At 39.1% G+C, this 17,899-nt stretch overlaps 1 protein-coding gene across 3 annotated transcripts; it reads right to left on the reverse strand.

Annotated features, from left to right (window-relative positions):
* Positions 1-804: 804 nt before the first annotated feature.
* Positions 805-17,685, reverse strand: PLIN2 (perilipin 2). Of its 3 annotated transcripts, none has more exons than XM_011365344.2 (8): positions 17,665-17,685; positions 6,893-6,947; positions 6,616-6,811; positions 4,750-4,832; positions 3,651-3,936; positions 3,025-3,206; positions 1,961-2,095; positions 805-1,261 (listed from the first exon to the last, which is right to left on the reverse strand). In XM_011365344.2, the coding sequence occupies exons 2-8, from the start codon at positions 6,920-6,922 to the stop codon at positions 863-865; spliced, it is 1,311 nt and encodes a 436-aa protein (XP_011363646.1). In that variant the 5' UTR covers positions 6,923-6,947; positions 17,665-17,685; the 3' UTR covers positions 805-862. The 3 variants fall into 3 exon arrangements, with proteins under 3 accessions (XP_011363646.1, XP_023389487.1, XP_023389488.1); XM_023533719.1 differs by lacking the exon at positions 17,665-17,685 and adding an exon at positions 7,985-8,129; XM_023533720.1 differs by lacking the exon at positions 17,665-17,685 and adding an exon at positions 7,989-8,118.
* Between the last annotated feature and the right edge of the window lie 214 nt (positions 17,686-17,899).

The raw sequence follows: 17,899 nt of genomic DNA on the forward strand, positions 1-17,899 counted from the left end.
ACACTGAACGATCTCATTCTAGAACTCAATGGCCTGTTGGCAAGAAATGCCTACTGCCTTTACATGAGACTGATGCAAACAGTCACCCACTTGCTTCCTTTCAGCTTTGATTCCTTTTTAGCAAGGCAGTCAGCCATGAGGTCCTTCCAATAGCTTAAAAACCCACTATCAGGGGTTCAGTAAATGGACAAAAATGAAGGCAACAACTGTCGCCCAGTAAAATTCTTATATGCACATTAACTTTTAACTTGTTTAAAACTTGTTATCAAACATTCTACTTTTGACATTAATCTTCCACTGTTATTACTCTGCCAAATTCCTTAACAGGCCAACTGGAATTCATGTATGTGTATTAATAACTGTCATATAAGCGAAGCAGCTCTATGAAAGCAACACACAAAGCACATGGAACACACAACATGAAACTGATCTATTCTGCAGTGAATTTTATTGAATTCTTAAGCGGCATTCCTTTATGAAAAATAAAAAATTAAAGTTGTACAAGCATGCATTGTGAGAAAAACCAGTGATGACACCTGCTCAGACCAAAACGGAGCAGACACCAGTTCACACCACAGCCCACATGAAGGTGTTTTTATTCAATACAAACAGACAGCAACAGTAGCAAGAGACTAAGACCATAAATGCAAGACCACTCATTTTCTTACCAGCCAGGTAAACAGAACTCATCTGCTAATGCCAGACACTTTAAAGCTCTTAATCTAATTGGAAGTTACTACAATTAAGGGCCTCTTTTCTAGCCAGCTGCTTCCTCAATTTAGAGTTGTCTAGCAGGTTAATTTTAACATAACAGAAGGTGTCATCTGGCTGGCTGCACCATGCACTGGTGACAGGAACAGGTTTAATGTGTTGTGTGCTCAGGTTGCTGGGCCTCCCGGCTGGTCGTGTCCTCTGCACCTTGGTGCTGAGTATGCTGAGACTCGGCCAGCTGAGGATAAAAGGGACCTACCAGCCAGTTGAGGGGTGTGTTGTTAACAAGGTAATCCATCACATCATCTAAAGACTCCTTCATTTTCTGCAGCTGCCCCTTGCTAGAAGTAAGGAAGCCGTCAGATACTTCCTTAAAGGAGGAAGCATTGCGGAACACTGAGTAGATGTCTCCAGCCATCGCACCCAAGTGACTGGCCTGATCTTGGACGTTCTGCGGTAACCCTTGGACGTTGGACAGGAGGGTAGAGCATGTGGTCTGGAGCTGCTGAGTCAGGTTGCGGGCAATAGCAAGAGTACGTGACTCAATGTGCTAAAAATAAAACAAGTTTTAAAATTAGCAGTGGATCCAACAATGCTATGTATTAATTTTTTCAATTACAGGAAGCTGGTATGTGACCATCACATATGTGGATTTGACTTTTTAAAAAATCTTCACAAGAACTCTGAATGCAGCAGTGTTAGTCACATAGCAGTATTCATAGATACACATACTAACTTTTAAAACCCAAATAACCACTTTCTAGGACTACAACATGCTATTTCTTCTGTCTGGAATATGAGTCCCTTTCTTGCCCTTTCACCGAGTTTATTCTCCCCCTTGGTCTCAGCTTAGCACTCACTTCTTCCAGGAAGTCATCTGACTCAACCATCCTCAATCCAAGACCAAATTAGGTACCTTTTCTATAGTCTCATAATCCATTTTTATGCTGTCAAAAAACACTATGACAGTATAAATGCCTATCTACATCTCCTGTTAGTTTGTACCCATGATGAGGGAAAGGCCCATGTTTCTCATTTAGCTGAATCCTGTTGGGGGCAATATGCATAACTGCAGGTGGATAGACAAAGTTACTGCACAGTTTTGCTTTTCTGTCACACGATAAGCAACCTATGTACACAGTATTTTTTAAACCTTTGCTCGAATGATCTAAGAGGAATGCCAACAAAATTGAAAAGTCTGGTAGAACTTCAGAAACTGTAGTGGATGACTTTGACCAAACTGGCTCACCTCAGCACAGTGAGATTCATCAGTATCATCACAGCCAATGTTTCTCTTCCACTCTACCCAGGAGAGATAGAGCTTATCCTGAGCACCCTGAATTTTCTGGTTGGCACAGTGCACATTCTCCCTGGCAAATTCAATCTAGAACACGTTGAAATCAAACAAAGAAACAAATTAGTGAGACATTTATGTTAGCTTATTCTCAGATCTATGATGTAAATCACATAGCATAAAAAACAAGAATATCCTTAAGCATTTAAGGAGAGCGAGATCCCTGCTATCATTGTTACTTATTACGAAGTAATTGTAGTTCTTTATTGCCTCTAATTCATAAAAGTCTCTAAATTTATCTCCAGTTTAGCACAGGTAAGGCAACTGAAATTTAATACAAGTAAATACAAGTAATACAAGTAAAATACAAGAAAAAAATTTAAAAAGAGAAAGGAATTCAAACTTCCTCTTCCCTGCTGCCAGCCATTTATTTCCCCTTCCAAGAATAAATGGGCTTCTAATGGCAGCACCAAACACACCGTACCGTACAAAACACACTGTACCATAACTTGGCAATCTTTAATGGCTACACAATAGGCTTTTGTGATATATCAATATAATAAGTTTCCTATTAGTTGATACCCACTGTCTACAGTCTTTTGCATCTCCAAACAACTATTCATGTCTGTAGGATAAAGTTCTAAGAGTAAAACTGCTAGAGGCATATATGTGTTTATGACTTTCCGAGAACCATCCCTGGACTCCTCCAGAAGTCCATAATACACCTCTTTCTCTATACACCACTGCCTCAAACTTCACACTTTGCCAGTGTGACAGGACAAGAAAGGCATCTGTAAAGTGACTCCTCAGAATAAGATTAACATCACTTCCTATATATGGGCTATTTATACTTTCTTTTCTGTGAGCTGGTTATATAAAAATGTTCACCTATTTTTTTCTATAGGGTTGTTCATAAGGTAAGATTAAAATTCTTGGGTTTCATGATTACATTTCATTTATTCTTATCTCCCTAGATAAATGAACTCCCTTCAGATCTCTTTAAGTGAACTTTTACTCACCAGGTTAACAATGGAATTGAGTTGAGAAATGGTTTCTTGGCTTTTTTGCTTAGCTTCTCTCACCCTGCTAAGGGCCTGCTGGTAGGCACGTGAGCGGAGCTTGGTAGACAGAGATCCTAGCCTAACGTAATAACTTGGCTTCCGAACGGTATCAAATCCTTCGACTTTTTTTGCTTCTTTTTCTGAAGTTAGAAAGAAGGAACAGTCACCACAAGGGATCACAGCTATAAGTGACGAGGCCTGGAATCTAACCTAGATCTTGATTTTGTAAATTCTACCCAACCACCTAGCAATTATATACTCATTTTCCCAAGACAGTTCATGTCTGCTGCTAGGTTTGACTACCCAGAACGTATCACTGCATCTGATGTGTTCATCTACATACATCTCTTCCCACCAGAGTGAGCTTCTTGGGCAACACATTACCTGGCACATAGTCGACACTAAACATTTAACGATTCTATAAAGCAGCCCACTAAAGACAATCCATCTATAGGAAATATTTCTCTAGGCTAATTTCTCCTAAAGTTTCAAAACTTACTACGTACATAAGTATATCACAACGAAGCTGTTTTAAAAGACTGATATAAGTAAAAAACATCATCTCAAGACAAAAATCCACTTACCTAGTTCTTTCTCAGTGAGAGGGAGGTACTGGTCTACCAGCAGCTCTGATGTGGTGAGTGCACTGTCTACGCCATTGCTCACCAGCTGCATCATCCGACTCCCCAGGACTGTGTTAATGCTGCCATTGACCACAGACTTGGTCTTCTCTACACTGCCAGTCACCGCTCCTTTGGTCTTGTCCACCACCCCAGTGATCGTGCTGGCCACAGAATCCTTGGCCCCGGTCACAGTCGTCATCACAGCATCTTTTGCCCCAGTCATAGCTCCTTTGGCATTGCCAAAAACCTACAAGTAGAAGAACAGATCACTTAGCTGGTGAGAAACACTAGCATAAATACATATTTAAGGTCTTACCTAAGGCAGCATAGTTGAAGAGTTAAAGAAGGACTCTGGCCCTTCCACTCCCTAGTCTTGGTTAGGTCACTAAGAGTTGACAAGCCTCAATCTCTTTATCAGGTATGTTTGCCCTACCTGCCACCACTTAAGAGTTGTTGGAGAAGCAGATGAGATAAACAGGTATAAAATCTGTCAGGGTGTTATTTTTTTTTAAACTAGGTAAACCTGTAGAAAGATACAAGGAGTATTCTAGAGAAGAATGGCATTTTCCATGTTGACATGCTTATACTGAGAGCAGCTCATGCATGCCTATGAGCAAAGACACAGGTACCATGCACACCTGGCCGCATACAGACAGCCCCAGAAGGCCACCATATAGGCAGACATACTCTCCATCCTGCTGGATGTGCTCTCAGATACCAAGTGAGAAAAGGTTCTATATAACACCTCTGCATTTATCCAGTACCACATAGGAATCAAGTCATTTATGAACAATTTCATTTGCAGAGGCAAAGCCACAAATTGATAGAGTTCAGACTAAAAGTATTCTAGTTCAAAGGTGGCTAATTCATCTCTGCTTCTTGGCATAACCTGACAAACAGTTCAGGAAGTATTGTAGTGGCCATTGCTCTTTCAAAAATATATCCAGGTTGAAGGAACAATTAAATGTTTCCTGTTTATGGTATGCACAGCCTGTGCTAAACAGGTAGAACCCAAAAACATGTGAGATGGAAAGCCTCAGCACTTTTGTTGCAAGCTCACCTGGTTTGTTGGCTGATTCAGAATAGGCAGTTTTTCCTCAATCCTGTCTAGTCCCTTACAGGCATAGGTATTGGCAACAGCAACTAGAAGAATTAAAATCGGGAAAATGAAAAATGTACGTATAGAATGAACACACCAACTATTATACCTTAAACACTCAGTGTTATAAAAAAACAGCAGGAATGTTGACCTTCATTTACCATACAATGCACTGCCTAGGCTCTAACTCAGACAGGAAGAGGGTTGGCTGGTTGCTGGCAACTTTCTTGTACAGACAGGGAAATAAAGGGGTGGGGGAGCCACAGGCAGAGAATGTGACAAGCCGCGTAGGAAGCTGGCTAAAATGCTTCTTTCTCATCAACTGGCCCCTAAGGGTAATGCCAAGAGAAGCCAAGACTCACCTGAACTCTCATTCAGCAAATAAAGTATCTAAAACTCTGAAAAGTGACATTTCCATGCTAGTTTAACACCTACCTACACTTAATTCAATAGGTGGCAATGTATTTTGCGTTATCACCAGGAAACAGTATATACTAACACCACCCTGGACCTTCCTAACAAGGCCTAGATTTTAGTCTGAGCTTTCCCCTAATGATGACCAAGCCAGGCACTAGTCACAAATTTATTTGGGAAGTAGCAGAAGTGGAAAACTGGTCTCTAAATATTTATTATACTCCAGAAAGTCCATAACTTAACCATTTCAGCAAATGATTTAAATCTTCATTCAAAAGGATTCATAACGTGCAGAACCTTCATACACTGCTAGTGGGAATATAAAATGGTGTAGCGACTTTGGAAAACAGTCTGGCAGTTCCTCAAAATCTTACACACTTATATGACCCAGCTATTCCATTCCTATATACCAGGAGAACTGAGAACATATGTCCACACAAAAACTTGTGAACAAATGTTCACAGTACCATTATTTGTATCGCCAAAAAGCACTCAAATGTCCACCGTGATGAATATGATCTATCCACACAATGGAGTATTATTCCACAATAAAGGAATGAAATACTGAGATAATGCTACAACATAGATAAACCTTGAAACTGTTATACTAAGTAAAAGCAGCAAATCATAAAAGAATACATATTTTATGACTGTTTATATTGAATGTCCAGAATAGGCAAATCTATAAAAGACAGAAAGTAGATTAGCAGTTGTGGTGGAGGAGTAAAAAGTAGAGTAACTGCTAATGGGTATAAGGTTTCTGTTTTTTAAAAATTGCGGTAAAATATAAATAACATAGCCTTCACCATTTTAACTATTTTTAAGTGTACAATTCAGTGGCACTAAGTTCATTCACGATGTTTACAACTATCACCACTATCAATTCCAGAACTTTTCATCATGCAAACAAACTGATATGAGGTTCCTTTCTGGGTGATAAAAATGTTCTAAAATTGATTGTGGTGATGCCTGCACAACTCTGTGAATATATTAAAAAATCACTGAATTGTACATGTTAAGTGGGTGAATTGTGTGGTGTGTTAATTATATCTCAATAATTTTTTTTTTTTAAGCAGTGTATGTACACTGTCTGTGCCCAAGGAAGTCAGTTATTTCAGTTCACCCACTAGTTCCCCTAGTGCTCTCAATGCCAACACAGAAGCATCTCTGGGGGATTTTTTACAAGTATCATGAACATCTGCCATTGCTAAAAAGCAGGCCTTCTATAACAATGAGGATCACCTGGAGGTTTCTAGACAAAGGCAGCATGTGCCTTAGGAAATCCAAAGATTCCTTAAGGTTGCTGCTGTGTGCTCAGGGCATTAAGCTGGCATTTGCCATATTCAAACCAGCTTCATGCTCACTCCTGACAGGTCCATTGAACTAAATCTTGAGGAGGAAATGAGAACTCACTTTGTGGCTCTAGCTTCTGGATGATGGGCAGAGCACTCATCACAGCCACAGAGGTGATGGTCTTCACGCCCTTCTCCGCAATCTCGCATACAGATTTCAAGCAGGGATACTGATCCTTCGTAGTGACGTAAGCGGAGGAGACAAGGTCATACGTCGAGCTAACCAAGGGTAAGTTGGCCACCCTAGACACCACACTCTGAAACCAACGTGAGGAGTTAATTTCTCAAAACACACGGAGAGGGATAAGAATCAAGAAACAGCGATTTAAAATTCATACCAGTTGTGGATCAACTGCTACAGATGCCATTTTCCTTCCTGGAGAAAGAAGAAATCTGCGGAAGAGAAACTTATTTCACGACTCTAGGATAAAACTTTCTCAGATTCATTTCCCAACCCAAGCGAAGCTAATTCCAAGTAGAAAAATCAAGATGTCTTCTCTGCTTCTTCCCACACTCAAGCTCTGAGGGTTTTCCCCTGGCCAAACCTCTTCTGAAGCAAGGTTTCAGAGCTCCTGTGTAAATTTCCAATGGAAAAGAGACTCTGAAGGGAAAAGCAAAGTTGTTGATATATTTGTCTTGTTTCTCCACCAGGAGAGTAGGATACCTGTAGAAGGAGAATATCTGTACACACAAATGCTAATCAAGTTAAAATCCATGTTAAAACTAAAGAGAGATTTCAAGCAGGAGACATCTTCGGCAGTCAGGACTAACAAGTTGGAGCATTTGGGAGAGATTTATTCTCCTTTGTCAAAGGAGTGAAAATGGTTTAGTGGTGACTAAGCACAGGTGGAAAGAGGTGCTCGGATGAATTGAGAAACATTTCAAAACACTTTTAAATGTAAATTTAGTGTCCCCAACGACCCACATTCACGCAATATTGCCTCCCTGCTAAGCAGTAGAGCTGGGAAATTACAAGAACCAGCACAGCCCGCTGTCCACTACTTCTGGACCAATCAGTTCACTGTCTGGCCACCGAGGATCCCAGTTTTACAATAAAAAAGAACCGCGCTGAAGGCGGAAGTCAGGCGCCAGCATCGCCTGCCCTGCTGTTACTGCGCACCCCATAAAATTCCGCTGTAAGACGATGTTCCAATGCACTTCTTTTTAAATAATGTCCTTTCGGGACAAATGGAAAATGTTATCCTGCAACCACGCCAAGAAACTACAACGGTACTAGAGCAGCAGGCAGAAAAGACTCAACGAACATAAAGCAAAAGTCAAAAGCGCAGGCCCAAGAGACCGCCCCTTCCCACCAGGGCCCGGGGGCGAAAAGGCCGGACCCACGGGCCACGAAGGCCCCACGGGCCACGACTCCCGCCATCCAACCTAGTGCCTCGCAGGGGACCGGACCACAGGGGGCGCGCACCCACCGACCGAAAGCAGCCAAGACGCGAGAATCCAGCGAACCCCACACTCCCAGTGTCCACAGGACCTACAGCGTTCAAAGAGTAGGAGGCGCCGGCGACCCGACTAATATGACCAGCCCCGCCCCGCCCCGCAGCACGTGACTGGCGGCCGGGACCCGAACGCGCAGCGGCCGAGCGCGAGCATCGTCCTCGGCTCGCCCCGGCGCCCTTCCCCCACCTCGGGCCCGCCTCCGGCAGTGGGGCCCCATGTCTGGGCGAAGGAGTATCCTGCCTGAGTGCGGGGCTCTGTCTGAGTTAGGGGGTCCTGGAAGGCTCGTGGCAAAATGCAGCCAGCGCCGGGGTCAGCTCTGGTGTTTTGTAAAAGACGGTGGGGGAGTCGCGCGAACAAATTAACACTAACCCGATTCGTATCGGTCCTCAAAATAGAACTTTGTAAAAACGCAAACAGGGATTCTAGACTTATTAATAGCAAACAAATAACTTTCAAAGTTTTGTAAAATTCTAACCCGATGACAGACCTATAGAGATTTGTTTCACTGCTCTTCTGAGTTTAAAGGCAATTCCTCATACATATTTCTAATTTAAAGTTGAATCAAGAGCTTCCAAAAAAGGCTTTGATTACCACTGGTTGGTCCCCTTATTTTTTTCCCAGCGAAACTTAAACCCGAATCGGCCTATGTCTGTTTTACAAGGTGGCCATGTTTTAAAATGTGAGTTATGCACTTTATTTATTTATTTAAGAAACTTAAGTCATCAACATCTGAGTCTCAGTTTTTCTTGTGTAAAATTCTGGAACTTCAACCACACGATTTGAGCAAACATGTTGTGCAAACGTCCCGGGCGGGGTAGGTAGGTGTTCCGTGGACCTCTCCCCAAGTGAGTGGCGGGGATCTCGGCCTTTACAGGTCTAGCTCTTGAGAAGGTAAACTAGACTGGGCAGTTGGGGGACGGGAAGTGTCAGGGGCGGCCGCCAGGTCCTCTGCCCTCCAAAATGCTGAGCAAGGGGAGCTGGCGATGAGTTAGAGCCCGGAGGCTGGCTTTGTTTGCCAATACGGAATTTGAAATGTGAGAAGACCTTAAAGGCGTTCACCTCAATTACTTACCTAATTGTTATGGCATGAACGATTCTGAGACCCACGGAACCAATTGAGATTAATTATGAGCCTTTATTAGCCGGCCGGTGACTGACTCTCTACCACTCAGGGTTAGAGGAGATCAGCCCCGAGCTTTCAGAGCAGGCAGCTGATAAAGCTCAAGACCATATCCTGGTGGTCTCCTGAACAAGCCAGCAGATTACAGAAGTACAGAAGTGGAAGTTGGCTTTTAGCATATCTTTGCCCGGAACAACACCCTTAATTAACAAGTAAATGGATTACAGAAGCAGACATTGGCCATCTACATATTTTATACAATACACTTCCTAAACCACACACAAGTAAGTAGGACAACTTCTGATATCTAAAGATATTTCTTCCCTGTAGCTGACTTAGCTAGTTTGCTCACTTGAAAATTTTCCACCCTTAACATAATGTTGCAAGAATGTAGATACTGTTTATCATATTTAAAGCTCCAACCTGACCGATTAAAAATGATTGCCTTATACACGGCTGAACACATCTATAGGCCCTCAGCATAGAAAAACAATTATCTCATTTCTACCCACTCCCATGTATCTCAAAATACAATATTAAACCATGAAATAAACGTTAGGAAGTCCAAAATAGTTCCCCTCGCCCATGTTGACATCTTCAGTGCTTTAAGCAATTAAATAGTTACTTTTTTCTTTTCCTTTTTTTGCTGTTCTGGCTTTGTTGGTACTCTAAGCAGAGGTTTGGTGTGCCTTTAGTTAATTTATTCCTGACACAGGAATGTATGGAATTTTTAGTAATTTTTTTTTTTTTTTTTACTTCTCACTATCTGACCTCTTTGCAACAGAAGACTCTTGCCCTTTCACCTACAAATGCCTCAGTCTTTTTTTGTTTGTTTTAAACCTGTGAGTCACTTGTTCTCTTTAAGGATGAGCAAGCTTCCTTCTGCTTGTCTATTACTTCTCTGTGAAGGAGAGGGCTCCAAGGACCAATCTTAGGTACAGATTCTCCATGCCCAGAGAGGATATAGCACACCAAGTTCTATAGCTGCAATTTTCTTTTCATGAATCTGTGAGAATGTGAAACTTGTGGCAAGAGTAATACCCAAGTCCTCCAAGGGATTCTAATAGTCTTTATAGAGAACCATTGTTTTACAGAAGTGTTTTTTCATAGGTTGGTAGGGGAACTAGTACATCAGAATCATCTAGCATGCTTTTCAAACATTCTCCTTCCTACTCCAAACTTACTGCATCAGGATCTACAAGGGGTGAGATGTAGAAACCTGCATTTTAAACAATATCCCTTTTGAATACCACCACTGTTTATTCTTCACAAAACACTTTCACGTGTTCCTCGGATTTGAGCCTCACAACAGCCTGAAAACTCAATGGAATGGGTATTGTTATTAAAAATAAAGAAACAGTCTCAGGAAAGTGACTGAATTTGTCCATAGTCTTATGAATGATTAAGCCACAAGCTAGGCAAGACTGGATCCCAGAGGCATGACCTGAGCTAATTACCTAACTTCTCTTTGACTTAGTTTCATCATCTATAAAATGAAAATAATTTGCCTTCATGTTCTAGGTAAAGGATATATAGGTGTTCATTGTACTAGTTTTTCAGCTTATTGGTCACACTTGACTCTCATAGGCCTCAGTGCCTGTAAGATGAAGGAATTAGATGATACCTAGTGTTCCTTCCAGCTGTATTATCCTAATCCGCACCCGCAATAATACCTTACATTGTTTAGTTTTACGATGCCCTTCCTATAATTATTATCTCAAACCAAACAGATACTTTTTCCTACTCCCTTGTCATAAGACAGCTCTATCCAAACACAGGGGAAATATTTCTATGTTCATTTCTTTTCACCTGAGATTGAAATTAGATAAAGCTACTTTTCTCAGGGACCAGAGACAAAGAGAATGGGTCACAAGTAATGAGTCATGAGGCAAGATGATTTCTATTTTGACCAGTTCAAACTCCATGCCAACTGGTCACCAGCAGGAAGAATCTCTTGGGTTATCCAATTAATCTACCTGCCAAATCATCCCCAAACCTTAATCTTCTGCCATTCTTCTTTTATTCCCTTCTAAATACCTTAGAGAGGAAAAGGCAATTTCTCTTTCACACGGAATTCATCTTGATTCAGTTTTCAAACAGACCAACCTCCTCTGTCCAACTGAACTTCAGATCTTTTAGCCCGCCATGGCCCCTTCCCTTCCCTAGATGAAGTAAATATAGCTAAGTCAAGTCAAAGCAATCAAAAGATATGTCTTGCCAAATTTCAAATTTATTTTCCATCTAATCCGTTTTCCTCTCCATTATAGTTTTGAAATTTTAAAACTGAAATTATCTTGGGCTGTCACAATTTCATGTATTTCTATTCTCTTTAAGTGAATGCAATTTTAAATAAATTTATAATAAAGCTTTTTGTTATTTATATCTAATTTATTCCCCATCACACACAAAGAACTTAAATTGCCTTAAAATTTATAGAATACAGAAAGAATAAATTTTAAATAGGTAAGAAAAATAAGGCAAAGAGAAATTAAGATGAAGGTAATTAATGTTCACAATAAGAGAAACTCAGTGACTCAACAAGAATGAAGAAACAGTTCCTAAAATAGTAATCTATTGTATGCAGATAAAGTACTACACTGGAGCTTATCAATTACTATAAGCTCTTTTGCAGTTTCTTACTTTGTTTTCTTGGTCTTTCGGCTAAGATCAAGTGTAGTTTCTTACTACACTTGATACTGTGGGGGTAAAAAAAACATTAACTTTAAAATCAGAGTCCCAACTTTTTGTTTCCAGCATTATTGAGATACAATAGACATATAATATTGTATAAATTTAAGGTGTACGATGTAGTGATGTTATATATGTATGTATTGAAAAAGGATTGCCACAATAAGGTTAACACATCAATCACCTCACAGTTACAATTTTTGTGTTTGTGATGAGAACTTTTAAAATCTACTCTCTTAGTAACTTTCAAATATACATTATTGTTAACTACAGTTATCATGCTATATATTACATTTCCAGAACTTATTCATCCTTTAACTAGAAGTTTTCAGAGACTCAACTTCGAATGTATGCATACTATGGTGGTAATGGTAATACCTACCTCAAAGGGTTATTGTGAAGAAAAATCAGATAATGTGTATAAGGTCCCAAACACAGCACCAGGCAAACAGTAGGTTATTAGCAAATGTCATTTTCTTTCTTCTTTTAATCTTGCTTTGTTCATAAAAAACTAAAGCTAACTAAGAAAAGAGATCCTATAGATGGTCCCATCCAGTGGTTTTCTGTGTACACGATATTGGCCTAAGGACACTTGTTAAAATGCAGATTTATGAAGTCCAGAAATGTTTAAAAACTAGCCTAGGACATTCTGATGCAGGTAAACAAAGAACTACACTTTAAGAAACACTGTATTCACCAGACTCTTCTGAGGAACAAAGCTGCAGAGTGATTTGCCTAAGGCATCACAGCTGGCAGAGCTGAAACCAGAATCTGAGATGCCTGACCTGACTCTATGGCCTTTCTACAATGTATACAACAAAACAACTCAACAATTAGTCTGTTTCATCAAATCATTTTGGCCTAAAGAATTGCCCTTTATAACCTACACTCTAACTCAAGCGTACTGGCCAGCCCTAACAATAGAAAGAGAAATTTCCAACTTTAAGGCCTAAGAACCCCAAGTCTCACCAGCAGTTACTGGAGCATGGCAGTTCGCTTTGTAGAATAAATGGCATTTGTCCTAGGTAACCTACAAAGCTCTGCTTAGGGGCTACAGTCTACTATGTATCCAAGTCACACTGACAATCAGGGCCTGACCACGGGAAATTCAAAGCAGGCAAAGTATTATCTGAGGGAACCTCACTTTTTTAGCTCCTTTTCTCCTCCTTATAGAATCCTCCTTTCCCTAGGTGCATTAATGTTTTGTGCCTGCTTTGAGTCTCCCTGTTACAGTATCGTCCCCAACACACTCCAATCCTAACAAGCTTGTGCTCTCAACTAAAAAGTCAAATTCACTTTATAAATGAATTTAAACCAAAATGCTAAAGACTAGTTTATTAAGTCATCTCTCCTAGAGGCATTTTATTTATTTATTTATTTATTTAAAATTTTTAAATTAAGTTTATTGGGGTAACACTGGTTAATACAATTATATAATTTTCAGGTGTACATTATTATCATTTGACAACTGTATATTCTAGAGTGTGTTTACCACCCAAAGTCCAGTTTCCTTCAGCTACCATATATTTGATCCCCTTTACCCACTTCACCCTCCCCCTAAACCCTATATTTGACCCCCTTTACCCTGTCTACCTCCCCTCTCTTCCCTCACCCCATTAGTAACCACTAGTCTATAGTCCTCTGGTAACCATTAGCCTATATTCTATGCCCATGAGTCTGTTTGTTTGTCTTGCTCATTTGTTGCTTTTAGGTTTATATCCAACATATAAGTGATATCACGTGATTTTCAACTTTTTCTGTCTGGCTTATTTTGCTTAGTATGATTATCTTGAGGTCCATCCATGTTGCTGTAAATGGCATTATTTCATCTCTTCTTATGGCTGAGTAATATTCCATCGTATATATGTACCACAGCTTCTTTAGCCAATCATCTATCGTAGGACATTTCGGTTGCTTTCATGTCCTGGCCACTGTGAATAATGCTCCTACGAACATCAGTGTGCAAGTATCTTTTTGGATATGGGGTAAATACCCAGTAGAGGGATTGCTGGATCAAAGGTAGATCAATTCTCAATTTTTTGAGGAACCTCCATACTGTTTTCCATAGCGGCTGTACCAATTTGCAGTCTCACCAGCAGTGTATGAGGGTTCCTTTTTCTCCGCATCCTCTCCAACATTTGTTATCACTTGTCCTGTTGATTATAGCTGTTCTAACAGGTGTGAGATGGTATCTCATAGTGGTTTCGATTTGCATTTCCCTAATAGCTAGCGTGTTGAGCATCTTTTCATATATTTGTTAGCCATTTGTATGTCCTCTAGGGAGAAGTGTCTGTTCAGGTCCTCTGCCCATTTTTTGATTGAATCATTTGTTTTTTTGTTGTTATTGAGTTGTATGAGTTTTTTGTATATTTTGAATATTAGGCCCTTAGCAGAGGCATTGCTTGCAAATATATTTTCCCATTCTGATGTTTGTCTCTTTACCTTGTTGATGGTTTCTTTTGTTGAGCAGAAGCTTTTTAGTTTGATGTAGTCCCATTCATTTATTTTAGCTTCTACTTCTCCTAGGGGCATTTTAGAAGTTAATAAAAAGAAATTTTCAAAACAGTTTACAAAATACATATGCGAAGTAGGAAAAACATGCTATTCTTATTCTGTGCTCTGATTCAAAATCTCTTGTTCAAGGTTACCCATCTTGTAAGTGATAGAGCTGGGCCTACAATCTTGAAGACAAAGTTTTTTCAGCTATATCATGCTGTCTCTAAAGGGTAAAGTCTAATGGTCCCTAGTAAATGTTTGTTGAATCAATGTTAAAATAAAGAGCAAGGGGATGTGAAGTAGTATGAAATAAACAGAAGAAAAAAAAAAGTGAGAGGCATTTCCTTAGGACACCAGAAGAGAATTGTGCTTGGTAGATAGGGAAGAAGGCTTATGTGAAGTTAAGCAAGTCTGCCCCAAATAAGCACACAAGCACACACCGTCTCTCATATGCTACCTATGTGTGAGTTCCCAGGCTTGATCCGTTTTCAAAGGCCCGTGAATAACACGTTTATGTCTTTTTCCCTCTTGTTCTCAAGAATTAAGAATCCTTGTCAGGTCATTTTAATTTAGGGCCAAAAAGCCCAGATGATAAACCTAGAATTTTAGAGCAGGAAGAGACTCTACTGATTATTTAACCCAGTGAGTCCCTATGTGCTTCTGTGTGCATAAAATGGCCTAGGGCACAGCTAGCTACTGCCCTCATTTACATTGATCACTTAGAATTTGATTAGATATTACTAATAGAGAGGTATTAAGATATGGACTCAAAAACACTCCCCTCTTCCTACATTAAGGAGCTTCAGGCTAGCCTTACAGGTTGCAAGATATTATCTGGGAAAAGCAGACCAATAACTAGATCTATATGTACCTAGGTAATGCAGAAGTGAATTAAATTGAACATCATACCCATAATATATGCTGGTTTTTTATTCCTCCTCCCACCTACTCTTCTTACATAATTTTTGCTTCTCAAAATCATCCTCTCAGAGTTCAGAGGAAAATATATAGCACTTAGCTTGACAAATGTTTTAGATAAGTAGGAGAGACACTGGGAGGGAGAGAAAGTTGAGATAAATGGAATTTTCTTTATTGAAGTATCATTTTGATTTTGATCAGTAAAGACATAAAACAACATTTTATTTGATTATATAAATAATATATGAAAAGTATAACATGTATATGGAAGAAAAAAATTAAAAACAACCATGAATGAAATAATAATCATCACCCATAACTATGCTGCTGATATTTTGGATTATAGCATTCCCATATTTTTTCTAAGACAATGTTTCCAACTAATTTTATATTTTCATAAAAATGAGTTTTTTATTGATATTATTCCGTAGCTTATTTTTTCGCTAAATGTGTCATGAACAGTAAATATTCTGCAATTGTGTGTTCAGGTTGACAGTCACCCACATAACTCCAGTCTAAGCATCGTGACTATTTGAATATACCTCTTAAGACAAAAGACTTATAATCAAGGAGGACAGAAATGTTATAGTCCTGTTAAGGATGAAACTAAAGCAACACTAATCAAGGTCCAAGAACTTTGCTCTGTGAATCAATATAAAGCTTTTTCAAACATGGCCTTCTTCCAAAAATGTAAGTAAAAAAGAATGCCATTTGACAGAATGTGTACTGAAATACCCAAAGCAAACAAATTTAACTGCTTCTCAATCTGCAGTTAATAGAATGCATTGTCATACTTTTGAAATGAAATCTTAGTAGCTCTCAGTGTCCAGAAGATAAGGACACAGATATCTAAAACTTCTGAGGTTGCCTTAAGGATTGAATAAAAATAATTCATGGTCAAATGTTTTTGAAAAATGCAAGTAATAACGTATTTCTGAAAAGAAAAAAAGAGACAAGAAACATAATAGCTATCCCTAAGTTGAAATAAAAGAAAAACACTTTCTCGTGTAGCTATAAAATATCTATTTATTAAAAGCTTATTAAAATATGAAGATTTTAAAAGGAACTATACCAAAATATTAATTATAGTTACCATTTGGTAGAAAAATTACAGCTCATTTTTCTTGTTGTTTATCTCCATTCTCTAAAACAAACATACATTACTTGTGACAGAATAAAAAGGTTTTTTTTTTAATGAAGATTTTTATTAGATTGTAATTAATGCTCAAAAACTAAACAATTAGCCAGAGGAGTCACTGATGATTGCTGATTTCTACCTAGCAGCTCGATTACAGAAAGCCTGTAACTGGGCGTGGCTCACCTGTTCTAGAAAATTCAACTGTGAACTTCCACACATGAACCTGAGTCAGGAAGTCCCACAGCTGCTTAGAGATGGCCAGTTAGGGGGTCTCAAAATTTCAAGCCTAATTCATGAATCAAGACATAGTCTCTCTAATGTTCTGAAAAAGCATGAGTGTGGGTATGGGAGACTAAGCTAAGCAGAGGCAGCTATAGTGTTACAGGACTTATTCCTAGATACCTGCTGGGCTTCTACACCTGCCTTCTCTAAGCAACACACATTCCCAACTAGCCAGCACCAGTCGTTGAAACTGCTTGGTGGTGATACATCCCCAAAGGTTTTGCTTCCATATGAGATCCAAGTTTAAATGACAGATTCCCATTCATTCATAAATGGAATTTTCAAACCACCATTCCAGGCTATCCTTGCTGGGCATCTAATAAAGCATGGCTCCTTCCCTTCATGTGCTCATAAGAACTTTGGAGATCCTTGGGCAGAAACTACACTCAGGCCACCATGTTCTTGACAGCTGTCCAACCGATGAGTGCACATGTGGCTCATAACTCTTAAACAGTCCTTTATTTTTATTTTTTATTTTTTGGATAATTCTGATTAGAACATTCTGGGATTTAACTAAATTTTACACATTCATGGTAAAGAAATGATCTGAATACTTAATACAAAACACAATTTCCCATGAAAGATAAAAATCAAGAACTGAAGAACATTTCCCAGAAAAGAAGTAGGGGTGATTTCATCACATTTATTCTGTCTTTCTCTCTTTTACACATGAATATACACACGACTTGATACATAAATTTTAAACTGCCAAGGAATCTCAGTTTGTGGTACAATTATTTTTTTGTGTGTGGGGGGGTCAGAGATATTGTGTGTTAAGACACAATCTGCTTCAAAATCACAAAATATACCACTTGAGAAACATACCATATAACTGGCAATTTGGGATAGGCAGGCATAGATTGTAAAAACCTTCCACTTTTCATAATATATATTTCTTAAAACATTTGCAAATGTTTAATGAGCCCATATTTCTCCTTTTGTAAGCAGAAAGCATAACAGAGAAAATTTAAGAACAAAAAGCATTGCCATGTGAGAAACTTAAAGCTTACCCAGTATGATCAGGTGCAAGGTAAGGATGTTCCCTCTCACCATTCCTTTTCAACATCATACTGGCAGTTTTGGCTAAAAGACAACAAAAGGAAATAAAAGATATATAGATTGGGAATAAAGAAATAAAACTGTCTCTGTTCACAGATGACATGACAGTTTATATAGAAAATTCAAAAGAATGGACAAAAGAATTTCTGCAACTAATAAGAGATTATAGCAAAGATTAATGCAAAT

Source organism: Pteropus vampyrus, unplaced genomic scaffold (assembly GCF_000151845.1).
Source record: "Pteropus vampyrus isolate Shadow unplaced genomic scaffold, Pvam_2.0 Scaffold109, whole genome shotgun sequence".
NCBI classification, from domain to species: Eukaryota; Metazoa; Chordata; class Mammalia; order Chiroptera; family Pteropodidae; genus Pteropus; species Pteropus vampyrus.